At 43.6% G+C, this 16,513-nt stretch overlaps 1 protein-coding gene across 2 annotated transcripts in view; it reads right to left on the minus strand.

Moving 5' to 3' along the window:
- Positions 1-1,090: 1,090 nt before the first annotated feature.
- LOC135917713 (uncharacterized) overlaps positions 1,091-16,513 on the minus strand; it is a 108,802-nt gene continuing 93,379 nt past the window's right edge. For both annotated transcript variants that reach the window (XM_065451280.2, XM_070534736.1), the window contains 6 exons: positions 14,698-14,872; positions 12,512-12,627; positions 8,421-8,568; positions 6,992-7,192; positions 3,330-3,455; positions 1,091-1,321 (listed from right to left, as the gene is read on the minus strand). In XM_065451280.2, the coding sequence (XP_065307352.1) occupies positions 1,127-1,321; positions 3,330-3,455; positions 6,992-7,192; positions 8,421-8,568; positions 12,512-12,627; positions 14,698-14,872 (961 nt within the window). In that variant the 3' untranslated portion in view covers positions 1,091-1,126. The remainder of the gene's footprint in view (positions 1,322-3,329; positions 3,456-6,991; positions 7,193-8,420; positions 8,569-12,511; positions 12,628-14,697; positions 14,873-16,513) is intronic.

Raw genomic sequence — 16,513 nt, forward strand, 5'->3', positions numbered from 1 at the left:
ACGCTTCCCGACAACCGCAGCTTATGCAACCGTAATGTTTAACTGGAGACGGTGGCGGCGAACGCTATCCACGAAAGCGAGCTTTGTGGTTCTTTTTTTTGATGATGTGCAATAAACCGAGGGGGTCACGCCGCTTTTACTAAGACAGGCCTCAAACGGCAGTTAAAAGGAGTTAAAATGGGTTTGTGTTTGAGTTTCCGCGTTGCAGAATTATGTTTTCTCGTATATTCAAATTAGAATCTGACACTATCATGTCTGTAGGTTGCGTGTAAGTCGTACTTTACGATTTTTTTAGGTATTTTACCTTGCGAAATTCAATTATTTCAGTAATTTCTTTGTGCCACATGGATGGCCTGCCTGTGTGTGTATGCCTGGTTCGAAATTCTTTTTTCGTAAGTCGGATTTTCTGTGACACAGAGTCTTTAAGGTTATCGCGGTAATAAATACACAAATAAATAACCTTATAATTATTACTCAAAGGTTACCCTGGTGGCGCAAGAAAACACGTGATCAAACCCTGTTTGCCCCATACCGTACCTTGAAGCACTTTTTTTAAACCTGTGAGGCGGCAGATGGAGCATCCTATAAAAAGAGCAAGTTATCATACATGAAAATCTCAAAACCTGTGCACAAGCGCGTGTACTGCGAGATTAATGAAAAAAAAAAGGTTTTAGGGTGTCGACGGATTCACTTTACTAAGTGCGTGCAGAACGCACCCGGTAAGCTTTGAATGAAAGTGGCCAGTTTGAAAGGAAGGACAGCATCCAGTTCTCCCCATTTTCCGCAATGATGTCCGAGCAGTGACACAGCCATGCCAAACTTGTGGCCATGTGATGTCACGGTAAACTGACTCGTGCTATAAACAGCGCTACTACGTAATAGTATGGTTTAAGAAGCATCAAAGCTGCATTGATTGCCAATTTTCGCACATTTCATTTTACACAGCATTTAATGACAAGGATACTGATTTTTTATCTCATAGTGAGGTGAGACAAAGCAGTATAGTTAAGGAATTGCGTCGTGCACGAGAGTAAGTAATTTCCATTCTTTAACTCGGTCGCGCTTTGGAATGATAGCAATGGCACAGGAAACAATAAAACATTCCTTATTACGGAATAATTTATTCTCAGGTGAAGGACATGCATGCACTTTCATCGGCAGGTGATGTGTAATTGGTTGATAAGAAAGCAGCCAGCGTCTTGAGTTGCTGGAGCCGATGGTACGGTCCGAAACCGCAGTCACCCTTCCCGTCTTCAAACTCGATGTTGACCGCGGCGAGGGAATATTTCAGCGACAGTGCATTCACATTGGCCTCGCACAACTGCAAGAAAGAAAGCTATCCTAAATTGCTGTCCTATAGTTCTAATTTTATATTGGTGTTCTATACAAACTTCACACTGGCAATGCAATCAGGCAATATTCAGGCAATATTCTTCAACGCAGGATGGAATATAAATGTCCCTACATGAATGCATCACCACAGTCAACCCCTGAAACGACATTAGGTAGCAAGTTTGTGGAGCAAAAGATCGCTTCATGGAGGAATTCTTTCTCGAGCCTGCCCACTGCACCATGGACGCACTTCCGCAAATCAACCAGGTACCTGACCGGGCCGTGTATATGCATCAACTATGCCGAGCACAAGTCAAGGTCGGCGTCCGAAGACTGCATTAACAGTTCTATTTTTCCATAGCACTGAATTACTGACATGACTGTTATCATCAGGCTCACAGAAGGCGTGTAATTGTGTGTAAGGGCAAGTTTATTCAGAGCGTAGTAAATACGCTATACCTACAATTGAACTGGTAAAAATACCAATTAGATAAGAGGCTAAGTTCAGCTGCCTGCCGGGTTACCTGCAGTGGGACCATATATTCAGAGCGGAAACCAGGCGAAGTCCGATGTCATGAATACTGTGGCTCATCATGCATGCACATGTGCCTTGGTCGAGTAATAATCGCGTACGCTCTGCCAACTAGTTTCACAGGCGTCAAAACTCTGCACTTTGTGCATTTTAACCACACGATCCACAATTGTTTTGCGCTGGTCCTACACAGAAACAATTACCAGCATCAGGATGGTGGGCTTTCGCCAACAACCTAGACAACGAAGATTGCACAAACGCAAGTGCCTCTTTGTACGCAAAAGACTTCCGTCAGGCAACTCCACAAGCTCACGCTAACCAGGACCATACTAAATTATCTCTGCCTCTCCAACAATGCAATCATCCTTGTTTTGTATTTCATCTTTTTGTCACTGATATCAGTTTGGTCTCAAATATTCATCACTGACTCGCACATGCAAGCGTATACTGAGCGGCTGCCTCGGAGGCACTTATCGGCGCACATCATTCAACTGCCGGTCATCCACTTTGCGGCGCTGGACTATTATTGTTTGGCGAAAGTGTGTGCCTGAATTCTGATACTGAGAACTTGCTGAGGGGTTGTTTTTATACTGTACATGACTTACACGATATATAAAGTTTTAAATATATGAATAGTTGTGTTTAGTTGCTTGTACTATTTATTGTAAAGTGCACAGGCTTAACTAGTAGGCTCTACTTTACGTGTGATTCTTAGGAAGGGTTCTTGAACGTTAGCTTCAATTTCGCATGCTCCACACCACAGGTCAACCTTCAAGAACTGTTACTATAAAACAAAATCTTACAGAACCATTATTTAGTTTAACAGAATAAAACATCATGCCAATACATCAGAGCTTCGTACATCAGAGCCATTTAACGCTAATTTTGATTGCTAATCTCATACGTCATCCTAATTAGAAATTGGGGCGCGAAAATTACTCATTGCAGTTGCTACCTCTCGAACGTCAAGGCCACCAGAGTTTGTCAGTGTTCTAGGGATGCACTTTGTTTTTTGTATTCTCGGACTGGATAGACTGCTAACCTTGTTCCAGATTCACTAGGTGTCATTACGTATATTACACAAATTTTGAAAATGACCAATTTTGGCCCACTATAATTCACACATTAGCTTATTTTTACACATTTAGAAGTACATTGTCACACATAAGAAATACACGTCATATCGCTGTCCATCCTAGCTACAGCAATCCCAGTGTAGCTCACGGTAGACCTGCTAAATTTCTCTCCTGGCATATGCTCTGCAGAGACAGGATTTCCTTTATCTGAGGATGACGTTTAAACAGTGATTGTTAGCAACGTGGGTGAAGACGACTACAATGCTGAATTAGTTTTGGTTGTGTGTTCTAGTCACCGTAGTAACACGTGCAAGCCAGCCAGTAATACAGCATCAGTACTATCAAAAAAAGAGACATCGACGCAGGAATTTGTCACCCCACGCTCTCACCTTCAGCCGAAGTGCGTAGGCATTGTCGTAAGTGAAGAGCCAACGTTTCGTCTTATTGTACGTAACCAGTGCTTTGAATTTCTTGTCGAAATGAAACGTGCTGTTGTAGATTGGCCTCTTGCATACCTGTTGACAAAATAATTGGAATTCCAAGTTCTAAAAATATATAAGCCCACGCACAAGCCCTTGTTTGCGTTAAGAAGACCGAAGCTTTTTTGATTCGAAATTATCAAAAACAAATTATGCGCTTTTACTTGGAGGAGGAGGAGGAAGAAAAACGTTTATAAAAAAATAAAGGCTAAGCAGGTCTCTTTCTGCTTGTACGGGAGGTGCCCCTACCTAATAAGACGATATGGTTGTGATGCACACCGTGGTAGGGGACTGGATTCACTTTGACCAGCTGGCGTTCTTTAAAGCGCAGCCAGCACACTGTACAGGAGAGTTTTTTGTATTTCGCTCATCAATAAAATGCGCCTGTCGCAGTGAGGAAGATAACCCACACCCTCGTGCTTAGCAGCGCCACACCATAGCCAATATGTCAGCATAGCGCTTAATAGCACATTAACCCTCAGCCCACAACAATACCTCTGCCGCATTATTGTTCATAAACAAAGGCCTGGCGCTCAGATTATATGCATACTCCTCCTTTTTATAAAGTCGTAATGCGTGTACGTTTCCTAGTGGTGTATCTATTTTCTAAAGCTATGTTCGTTGCAGTATAGAACACATGAACCCCCAGCTCCGGCTAACGCGGAATACCCCATGACACTGACAGCTGGGTTCGAGGTAGAGGGCTCCGACACGCAGGTGCCTACGCACCCTCGCACGTCTTTACGACTGATCATCCTGGCTTTCGTGTGCTGGAAACGCTAAATCAGCGCTTTAGCTTTGCTTGGGCGGTATTTCTTTTTGTCTGCGAAATCAAATATCAAACATGTCGGCATTAACACCCGCCTTATGAAAGTGATCACGTGGACACGTAACACATGATATCCGTGTTGTACACCAGTGACTCGTGGCGGCTGAAATTTCAAGCAATGAAGGAAAGCGGTGCCGAAGAAAGGTCTATCACTGGCTTTTGCTTCTGACTTGAGTAGTCACGCTTGAAGAAACACGGACACTACTCTCAACTTATCGCGTCAGGAAAGCTTCGCGCTTTAGGTTTCATCCTACAAATGAAGTTCTTAAATTAGGACTTGAGCACAATGTAACGACGGTAAGCTTCTCACAGGCTCATCACAGCACAGATCAACAGGATAGCCGGCTTCGGCGCACTCATAGTGCTCCAGTGAAGTTAAGCAGGAGAATAAGATAAAAAAAGAAAGCATTGGTCGCAAATGGTACGCAAGCTGGTGAGTACGCAGCGCCACAACCTTACAATCTCAATTTCTACAACGGCTTGTTGATATCAGCGCAATAGCATTCTATATGTGACGCTCTTGTGTGTTACATTCTTTAGCTGTTATTATAATGCTTAGCGATTACTTTTGTGAATTAAAACGCAGTTGCCACATTTCAGCGGTGTTCTTACGGTAGATAGTATAATTACTATACGTGGGCAAGCCTTCGTTGCGCATCTAGCCGCGGGACAGCCTACAGTTGCATGGCGCTAGCGCCACTTTTGTGATTGTGCTCAGTGCTTAGAACATCACGCATAGGCTCATTCGGCATTGGCCACGCGCTTTTCATTTTCACACGCAGCTCATCGTAAATGTCGCGCTCCATCAGTGACGCCTACGCGATCATGTCGCTTCTTTAGATCTGTGTGTAAAATAAATCCCATCATAAAAATGCACCCTTCATCGGCATGCCTTCGTTGACTATTGCTTATTACGCAAGCCTCTGTGTTTCTGTAAACTTTTCTCCTGTTTCAAAGCTAGTCTTTGTAAGACAAACACGCACTCATCGGATGCCCGTGCAAGTGATTGAGGGTTGTAGCACTAATGTTTTCAGCACTGCTTCATCATAATATAAAAACCAGTCAAAGTAAGGTATCATCTATGACTCTTACATAGGTATCACCTTGAATATGGCTTGCCATGTCTCCGTTCAGTTACAGCTGACTCAGTACACGTCCATTTATAAAACCATTACCTATATATAGGTAACGAAAACTTTTGCAGATGCACACTTGGTTCGAAGCGCATCATGCTCATCGTAGCTGGTAACACGATAGCAGCGTCTAAACCTTTTACAGAATGAGGCAATCATGCTGGTTGCGCTTCTTGATGCACGACCAATAGGGGTAGCGATAATCGGCCATCGATCATTTCGATCTCTTCGGTCTTGAGCACACTGCTCTGTACTAACCTCAAGATGAATATGATCTACGGCTTTTCTTCCTAAAACACGTGACGCGTTTTTTGTTAATAGCAACAAACACTTTCTCAGCGTGTAAAACATGCGGACGCAGAGCAACGCTGCGACACATGCTCTGGGAGTGTACTGGCAACAACGGTAATCAAAGCAGCTCCGTTGGCGACGCGTCTATAATCGCGGCTGTTGCCAGAGTAGAAGGCTCGAGCTCCGTTCTTCCCGACGCCGCCCCGGATGCGGGAGCCGCCGGGGACCTTCTCCGTAGGCGTCGCCGCCGCTGGGAGGCGGCTATCAGAAGTTCAGAGCTGGCAGACCAGCTCTGGGCCGTCCGGCAAGCCGAAGATGCCGCTCGAGTCCAAGAACTTCGAGCCGTCACGTGAGGCCACCACATCAAGAACTGCCGGACTATTCTTTACTAAAGTTTCTTCTTCTTCTTCTCAGGTAGCTTGCATGGCAGACAGTATCCACTGGAATACCCGTAGCACAAGCCGCACTGATAACCATATACGGAGTGCATCTTGTTACATGTTCATATTTGTGAGAGAAAAGGTTCCTGCTTTTTTTTTGCTTTTGTGGTCTTGCTCTATGATTTGTCGCGCGAAATTTTTTTTCCTCTTTAGGCTGAAAATTAGTTCGGAGTCCCCCTCTACGGTGCGCCTCGGAATCATAACGTGGTTTTGGAATGGCAAACGCCACAATTTATTCATCTTGCTTTCTAGCTGTGTCAAGTGACCTATAAATTCAAAGAAGCCACAAGATCTGGAGGCGAATCCCGACGAGGGTTCGCAGGATTATTGATGCTTATGCATTGCATGGTCCTCATAGTCATGCTGCAGTCCTCTAGTTGGTATCTATTAAAAATGTACAGCGAAGCAATCTCAACTGACCTCTGTTCATGCCTTATATTCTGAAGCAGGATGACTTCGTTGAAACACATGCTGGCGCAGATGACTTCCTTGCCTCTCCCGCATGAAAAGGCAGAATATTAATAGCACAGACGAAGGATCGTGCAATTCCGCAGGTGGTCCTGTATCATCCTTCTTTGACTACCTCCTGAATGACAACGAATGATTTCACGAAGCTATGAGAAATTGGTGAGACCAGTGGCGGTAATAGCAGCTTTCCTGGCAACCAAATTGATGCGTAAGGAGTCAGTACAAGTTGGGCAGATGTATCGGCTTCGTACTGAAATACTTGAGGATATCTCTTTTAAGACAAACTAACACTATCTATGATCACACAGAATTTAGCCGTGGCAAAACAAAACAGCAAAGCTGCAGAATCAACATTTCTCACGCGGTAGTGTTTTAAAACAGACATAAGTATTTGATCAATTGCAATCTTACCTCGGAAATACTAGCCAGTTGCCCTGAATGTGGAGCTTTCTTAGCGCAACGCCTGCCCAGCGAGTAGTTGCCTGGCATGTCGGTTATATTGTCCGGAAACTTTGGCCTGTACCATCGACCCTCCATACCCAAAGTCACGGCGAACGAACTCGTCGAAGGCCATAGACTGGCTTTTAATGCCAGGCTCTCTAACGTCGTCGCCTGTAAATGAGAAATTAAAGTGCAAGAAAGGGAGCATGAAATAGACCGTTTGCTGATAACCATGCAGAATGGCTACTTCAAGCTTCTTGTCAGAAAAGCTGGGGTCATACAAAATAGTATGCGGTGAACGTGCTTTTTTGTTCACTTGTCTCGTTGTAGAAGGAAAACATTCAATCACGGTATGTGTCCTCACGCAGAAGGAGCTTTTTGCCCACTTCGAATTTTTGCAGCTCAAATTCAATAAAGCATATTTTTAGTGGTGCACTCGCTTTCAGTTGAAGACGAAGCTTCGTAATATCTTATTGGAAAATGTACGTTGGTAGAATAGGACAAGGTGTTATACTAAAAGGCTTGATGAACGTTCCCGAAGCGTTTTGAAAAGGTTTTGTGAGATATTATAAACTCATGCCGGAACCGAACGATAAGTGCCTGCTAGGGAACTTCATGTTACCAGGAAAGCATGGAGGCTTGATGTTGACTTTAACCTTGAACAAGTGAAAGTCCTAGGCTTGATGTTGACTTTAACCTTGAACAAGTGAAAGTCCTAAGTAGAAGACTCAACGTTTAAATAAAAAGACAATTGTAAATTGTGTAAATACCTGAGACAGAAAAAAATGAGCTTAAATCGCATCTGTCGCATTGAGTTACACTGACCTCGAACGCCGACTCTCTCCTTGTCAAGTTTCTCAGAGGTTTGTGAATGTCTACAAGGTCTCTCACATAGTGTGTAAACAGCGCCATTCAGGGCCATGGTGGCAGATGTGAAACATCCTTTCAAGCGCAAACGTCGAATCTAGATGAACTGAGGAACATGTACGCTTAGGAGCTTACATGAATATCCGTGAGATTATGAACTAGTTCTACCATATATTTCTGTGACGACGAAATATGGTGCTCATTATAATTATAATTTTTTCCACATTTGGAAAGTATACTGCGATGCAAAATACGCTGAACTTTGGCAGACTTCAGGAATTGATCCTCCACTATTCTTCGTTCGTTAAAAAAAGCAGGATGGTGGATCATTCGAGTATTTTCTGTTCAAAAGTGAACAGCCAGTTTTTTTTTTAGGGCTGTGTATTTCACAGCTAAAATATATTCGCAAATCACATTATGAAAACTTAGTATATTATAAAAACTTATTATTTTTAATCGGAAACTTCTTATATTTGAAGATGTTAGAGGTCCAGCAACACAGCAATGTACTAATGTTGGTGAAGCTACTTACCAGGCGCACCGGGTATTCCGATAGACGGAGATTATGCTTGAGTAATCCTTCTTGCAGTATCGTTGGGGGCACCATAGTGCACCGTTTATAGAAGCTGTCGGTGTCAGCGTGGTGCCCGATGGCCACAAACACATCTATCGAATAGTCCCTGCACCGTGAAAGAGAAAGCCGCACTAGGGAACTGCTGCATCAGGCGGCAGGTTGAAGTTTTTAATACGTTGTCCAAATTTACTGTATGTATCATTGTACGCCTCTCTCCCTAAGGCCCTATATATAAATTAACTAGACCTGCATTGGGGATAAATATATTTAGAAAGATGACAAGCACGACTGGCGCTTATCTTTGGTTTATTTAGCCAAGAGACAGTTTCGGCCAGTGGACCGACCTTTTTTGAAAAAGCAGATCGGTCCACCGACAGAAACTGTTGGGTAAACAGGAAAAGATAACCGCGAAGTTGTGCTTCTTATCTTTCTATATTTTGTTACAAGCATGGGGAAAAGGGGTTTATTTAGGAGTGCGAGAGCAGGAACAGCAGGCTACGAACAGCAGGAATAGCCGCTGCACAGTCTTCCTTCTCCTCTTCCCTTCTCTTCTTGATCCCCGCGTCCCTTTTACGCGCTTGGACGCAGCATATCTCTCCTAGTAAACAAAGCCCGCTGGGACAGTCAACTAGCTTGTCGTGACGTGGATGATTTCAACCTTCCGACATGCGCGACTTGTGTCCTAGCAGAACGTCTACCAGTGTTCGTGAGGCGTGCGAGAGCACAGTTCCCTTCGCTGACTTCATCGATGATAACATATGGTCCATCGCAGTTTACCAGCAGCTTTGGCACAAACCACGCTTCCTTGTAGGAGTCCAAAGCCAAACGAGATCACCAGGGTGATACGTAACCGGCCGATGTCATGCGTCGCAGCGGGCTTTGGAGTTTTTTTGCTGTTCCAAAGTCCGCAGACGCGCAAGTCTCCGAGCCTCCTTAGCGAGGCATAGCGAATCGGCGACCGTAGGATTGTCGTGGTGGTAAAAAGGGAGGACAGTGTCGAGCGTATACCGGGGAAGCCGAGCATATAGAAGGAAGAAGGGCTGTAGCCGGTTATCTTGTGTTTGGCGAGATTTTAGGCGTAAGTAATAAAGGGTAGAACTTCATCCCAATTCTTATGATCGGACGCAACGTACATGCAAAGCATATTGGTGATTGTTTGATTAGTGCGCTCAGCGAAATCGTTCGTTTGCAGATGCTACGGCGTCGACTGCCTGAGGTGCGAATTACATAAACGCACAAGCTCTTCCACGATATCCGCCCTGAATTGGCGTCCGCCGTCGCTTATAATAACACCAGGCGGCCCATGTCCCTGAACAATAACGTGAAGCGGGAAAAGCGACACTTCGGTGGCAGTGACTGATGGTATAGCCACCGTCTCGCAATAGTGTGTGAAATCGTCGGCGCAGGCAATTATCCAGCGGTTCCCCTTAAGTGGCTGAGGAGAAGGGCCTAACAGAACAATTCCAACTTGCCGAAAGGGTGAGCTTGGAGGCGGCACAGGTTGAAGGAGACCAGATGGGGCAGTGGTTGGGTGTTTCCGACGTTGGCACTGTATGCAGCTGGAGACAAAGAACTCAACAGAATGTCGCATCCGGGGCCAGTAAAAGCGTTCTTGAATGCGCTAAAGGGTGCGCACAGTGCCTAAGTGACCAGAGGTGAGGTCATCGTGCATACCCTGAGGGACCCTGAGGTCATCGTGCATACCCTGCTGTTGGCTGGAGACGCTCCGGCACCAATAGAAGGAAGCGTGCACCCGTGCTTGAGTAGTTCCTTTTGTACAGGAGCCCATAATGTGCACACTAGCTGCTTGTTGCAATTGAATGGGCAGAACTGAAGAGTGGCTCCGATTTGGTGTCTAGTCTATCCGTTGTTCGGCTTTGAACGCATTGACAATACAATACATTCACAATACGGAATGTGACAAGCTACTGAAAACCCTCTCCCGCGTCATCCTGAATGCAAAACAACCAATCATCACAGGTACGAGCAGCCGTTAGGTCCATGGATGATTGAGACTACATTAAGCGCCATTAAGGAAAGAAACACTTGGTATCCGAAGTGGAAACAGCAAGACATAATATGTACTATTTACAGCAGTTGCGCAGCTCCCGGAATTTTGTCGTTGCAATCATTCATAACAGGAAAAAAGGGTTTAACACGCAACTGATCCGTAAGGCTCAGGGTAATTCTAGGAAGATGTGGGACATTATTAACGATGTAATTAGTGCACCAGTGAAAAGGCACATTGCTCCTGGCTGAATTGACACCGAAAACGTTGATGAGTTGAATACATACTTTACTAACGCTGGGCCAGTTCTAGCTGACTGTGTAACTCATCAGATATGTGATATTAATTACCCGTTATTATGCAGCACATTTTGCCTTGAACCAATAGAAGATACTCTAGTACAAAATATATTAACCGATATGAATGCTAACAAGGCGGCTGGTCACGATGGCATTACTGTCAAAGTTTTAAAAGATAACGTTGACCTCCTCTGCCCTGTTCTTACAACCATATTCAATCTTAATATCGCACGCAGTACATACTCTGAAACTCTAAAGATTGCTAAAGTATCTCTCATATATAAATGCGGTGATAATAATGACCCTGGAAGTTATCGACCAATTTCTGTTTTGAGTTTTATTAATACCGTGTTTGAGAAGGTTATTTCTATTCAATTGAAAGAGTATCTGAGCACAAACATCATTTTAAAGTGATCTCAGCATGGCTTCAGAACCGGTCGCTCTACGTCCCCAGCAGTACTAGAGTTGTCGCAGCATATAAACGAAGCCCGAAGCACTCTATAATAATGAATTAGCCTTAGTAATATTTATAGACCTCAAGAAGGCTTTCGATACAGTTATTCATTTCATACTTTTAAAGAAACTTGAATACAACGGTTTCAGTGCCAGTGCTTTCAACTTATTTTCTAGTTGCTTAAGCAACCAGCAGCAGTTTGTTAAAATTACTAACTTTACGTCTTCGTATTCTTCTGTTAAAACTGGTGTGCCACAGGAGTCTGTCCTAGAACCAATTTTATTTCCTTTGTATGTGAACGATTTTCCTTCAATTCTCACATCTGCCAACGCTGTCATGTACGCGGACGATACTGCACTGGTGTTTACAGGCAAAACACTTCACGAAGTAATACAGATTGCAAACAAAGAACTAATCTGTGCTTCATTATGGTTTGGAGCAAATAAACTTACACTCAACAAAGCTAAAACTCACTACATGATTTTTCATTCTAGCCATAGTCATGTTAAAAGTGCACCTCTGCAAATATGTCTTGACAATAGCACTCTGGAGCAGGTGAGCACAATTAAATATCTGGGCGTGACAGTAGAGAGTAGTTTAAACAGGAAGCCTCACATTGATCATGTATGTTCGAAGCTAGCGTCAGCGTGTTAAGGAATCTTAAAGGAGAGGGCATGTTTCGATATTTCGGTACTGAAAATAATCTACTTTTCTCTCTTTCATTGCCATAAGACATATTGTTGCGAATCATGGTCGTCCACATTTAAAACATATTTGGATCCAATTTTGCGCTTACAAAACAGAGTGGTGCGGATAATGACGTTTTCTAGTCCATTCGAATCCAGCAGTCATTTATTTCGCAGGTTGAAAATACTTCCCTTTACCCTATCCTCCAAAATGAACGTTGCTATTTTAGTGAATAACATAATATGTCGCAGTCACTCATTGTCGTTTAGTATATTTGTGATTCCTACACGAAATACTAGATACGCTACTAACATAAGTTTTAATTTGCCATTTACCCGAAACACATACGGTCAAAGACTAATTCAGTATCATGGTACAAAAATATGGAACGCCTTACAATAGAAGTGAAGAGTGCCAGTAACTTTTTGTTTTCCATAAAAATATTATATCTCTCAAAAATTAGTTAAGAATGTTGCTCTGTCTTTGTGGTGATATTTTTTCAGTAACACTATTATATTATTGCACTGATGAATATTTCTTGACTAACATTACGACGACGTTTGCTCGCCCATGCGCATAATTTTGTCAACTGTTGTCTTACGTGAGCGTATGAGCAATCCTTGCAGCCCATTGGTCGGAGTACACTGGAAAGTGGAGTATTAGGTAACTAGGCCGATTTGCTTCATCTCTTTTGTTGTACATCAGTTTGGCAAATACCTAGAGTAAAAAGAAAAAGTTAAATCAACAAACGGCAACATTTGTAAAACGAGTTTTTATGGGAAAGGCATCGAGAAATTAGCTCATACGCGAGAGTCAGTTGAGTCTGTACATTGTTTAAGTAGCCTGCACTTTTTCGTAAAATGGGAAACACAATAATCTCTTTCGAATGTGAGCTACCATATGTTGAAAGCTAATTTCAATTTTTGTTTTTTTCAAGAACACAGCAATCGTGAAAAAAATGTTTTATGAACTAAGTGCCCCCGGGTCATAAAGAGAACAGAGTTTTGTACGAATTAAACGCTTCGATTCGACGAAAGTGTTATCTGATGCACATATTCAGTATTGCCCAGAATACATATAAGTTATGGTGTATTTATTCCCATATACAATTAGGTGAATACCAACAAGTCAGACACTGATTCTATGAAAGAAGCCCATAAAGTTTAAAAACACTACAAAATTACGTCGCAAGCAAATCTGTTAACAAAAACATATACTAAAGCGCGTGTGTGTGTGGAGGGGGGGGAGGGGTATTGGGGACAGGTGTCTCTGGTATACCTTCTACCGTAGTATTTTAGGTACGCGAGTTTTTTTTAATTTCGTGACTCCATATTTGGCATCCGGAAGTAGAACTTTCGACATCATGCTCAACAACAGAACGCCACAGTCACTGAGTCACCACGCGGGTAGTTGTCACTGCAGTGTTCGCCGTGTCACTGCTAAGAGTAGATGGCTTATCTCTCGCCTGTAACTAAGCCTTTTGGTATGCGATAATATTCTGCGTTACAAAATGCACCTTACCATCGCTAACTGTTTATGAAGTCAGTGCATCAACGAAGAGAGGTAATTCCGATTTCGAAATTCTGCAGAGAGCTTGACTTCACGCATAACGCAGAAGGTCATAGAACCACTGGCCCTTACTTTGGAGCATATTAAATTTGTTTTTCATGCATAAAAACTAGAGCATCACTAAATCAGTGAAAATGCAGGGCACATCCTAAACGCGCTCGCCAGAGCATGCTCAAAATGGCGATTGATAGCTATCCTAGCTTTGTTGCGTTCACGCTTTCATGGAAAAAGCTGTCTAACTTCTCTTCTCCCAGTGTCGGGTAATCAGAGCTAGATCACGGAAAGATTCGAGCACAGAACCGCGTTACTACGATGGAAACTGTCTTTAAATTATGGGGTTTTATGTGCCAAAACTACTTTCTCATTATGAGGCACGCCGCAGTGGGGGACTCCGGAAATTTTGACCACCCGGGGTTCTTTAACGTGCGCCTAAATCTTAGTACACGGGTGTTTTCGCATTCCACCCCCATCGAAATGCGGCCGCCGTGGCCGGGATTCGATCCCGCGAACTCGTGCTCAGGGAAACTCTCTTTTCTAGTGAGGTTCAAAAATCGTTAAGGTAGGTTGACGTTTCCTTGCCAGTCCGGATGTTTGAATGTTCCAACTTTGAAGCATTGATCAGGCTTTGTCAATATCGCTTTCCATTTAGTATCACCCTTTTAGGTATGAAGTTGGTTCAGTTCTTGGAAACTATTTTATCTTGTGTGGGTTTTAGTCCTTTGGTTAGCAAAACTAGACTTGATTTTATTCACACAAACAGACACACCTTTACTGCAAATATGGATTAAGCCAACTGTGACACTGTGCACCTTTTGTTAACGTCATCACGATCACGCAGCACACAATTATTTAACACATCTGTGCCGGTTGTAGTTTTCTTTGGCACCTTTGTCGTGCAATCACAAAATGCCAGAGTATTTCCTTAATTAATGTTGTGGTTTCATGCGCCAAGCTGAAGATGTAATTTTGAGGCACGCCATAGTGGGGGCTCCGACTTAATTTCGATCATCCTGGGTTCTTATGCGTGCACCCAATTGACGGTACACGGTTATTGTTGTTTTGTTTTTTACATTTCACCTCAATCAAAATTCGGCGGCCATGGCCCGGATTTTATCCCGCGAACTCGTGCCTACCAGCGCAACGCCTAAGCCACAGGCAACGACGGCAGGTAAAATGCACGAGTACGGCTGCGGATAACGTGCACTGTGCGATACAGACCTGCAGGCCTCTAGCTGAATCTTTAGCAAAAGTTTCCGCATCGCCTTCAGCGACTCTCAGAGGTGTGTTGACTTGCCCATAGTGGTATATTCTCTGGTCCCACAGCGCGTCCAATTCCGTCTTGGTGTTATTATCAGCTGCCAGTGCTTCCGTGGCTGTCATGTTCCTGCACACACTAGTAAAAAATAAGCAAAATATGGTCATGATCGGGAAATTCTACATCTATCTTTGTTCAGAATGCATGCGCACCAGTGTGCACATAAGAACTTTCTGCAAGATAATGTGCACATTCCAAAACATTCGGACGAACCTGCCTCTAACGCCACGATAACTGTTTATGGCGTTAAGGATATGCAGTGCCACCTGCCATGCGTCTATATTACTAAGCAACACTAACAGGCCTAGAAATCGCCCCCACTTGTTCTGTAAAAACTGTTGCGAAAATATTTCTTGCCAAGAAAGGATACCGTGATGAAACATTTAAATTAGAATGGTTGTGCTTTAGATGGAGTAACGCTGCGCTATTAACATGCATGTTAATATATTTACTTATTTATTTATTTATTGATTTATTTGCTTGTTTATTTATTTAATACGGATAATCTCGGGTCCCAAAGGCACTATAGAAAGGCGTCCGATGGTTACAAACGCACGCAGTGAAATAACAAATAAAGCATTACAACGGATTTCTAAGGCGATTATGAGTCGTTCTGCATCTGTAATGACAGCAATATAGATGGGAAGCTCGTTTCATACGGTGGTTTTTTTTGGGACGAAAAAATCATGACATAAGTTTGTGGAAGCCGATGGCAAGCTTCCTTTGGAAAAGTGATCGGTTCTAGCTCAAACGTAGCAAGGGTGTAGAAAAATAGATCGTCGTTCAATATTTGATTGTCGTGGTACATTTTATGAAAAAATTCAGGCGGTAGCATTTGGGGCAGAGGGCAAGGTCCAGTGAGTTTAATGTTCTTTTCATGGACCTGATGATAGAACAACGGGAGTAATTAGACAAGATGAAACGCGCCACGCGGTTGTGAAGTGTTTCGAGGGCAAGGATAGGAGAGGTTTGACTGGGGTCCCATATGGCGCATGCATACAGTAGTCTAGTTTTAAGCCAACGAAGGTTTTCTAAAGCATTCAACTAAAGGAGATGGTACAGTGGAAAATTTTAGACGCAAATAACGAAGCATCCGTTTCGCGTTGCTAGCAAAATGTTCAGTATGAATGTCTGAAGACAGATTAGACGTGGTCTGAAGAAAAAAGTTCCGTGCCATTCCAGTCTGTGAAGGTAGACGACCAGCGAAGCTGTGTATGTGGACCCGTTAATTACGAACGGCCCATCGCCATGCATGAAACGCCGCATGCACATGAACGGAAGGTGAGGTGCGACTAGTAGTTCCTCCACGACGGTGAGCCTCGGAAGATAAGGCGCTGGGGGGTATACATAGCCATGTATTGTTGCAAAACGCAGCACGATGCCTTTTACTAACGAATCCGTGGACGTAGAACAGACCACCTCACTCCAAGAGAACACACTGCTTCACCGTAGACAAGGCGATCGTGCGTTTGTCCACGTCCCACAGTGCAGTAATGGTTGTGACGTCACACGAAAACTACAAGCGGTCACAAACTACATAGGTCACACAAAATTCGTTCCCCACAAACTCCCTCTGAAGACTGGCAATTGCTCCGATGAAGTGTTTCATGTCTGCGGCATCGGGGCCACATGAACGGTTTGCATTTCTTTCCGCCTCGGGGTCCTGGCAGGCAGCACACTAACGTGACCGCCACCACGGGAGAGAGGACGGAAAGCAAA

Source organism: Dermacentor albipictus, chromosome 3 (assembly GCF_038994185.2).
Source record: "Dermacentor albipictus isolate Rhodes 1998 colony chromosome 3, USDA_Dalb.pri_finalv2, whole genome shotgun sequence".
In the NCBI taxonomy this organism is placed as follows: Eukaryota; Metazoa; Arthropoda; class Arachnida; order Ixodida; family Ixodidae; genus Dermacentor; species Dermacentor albipictus.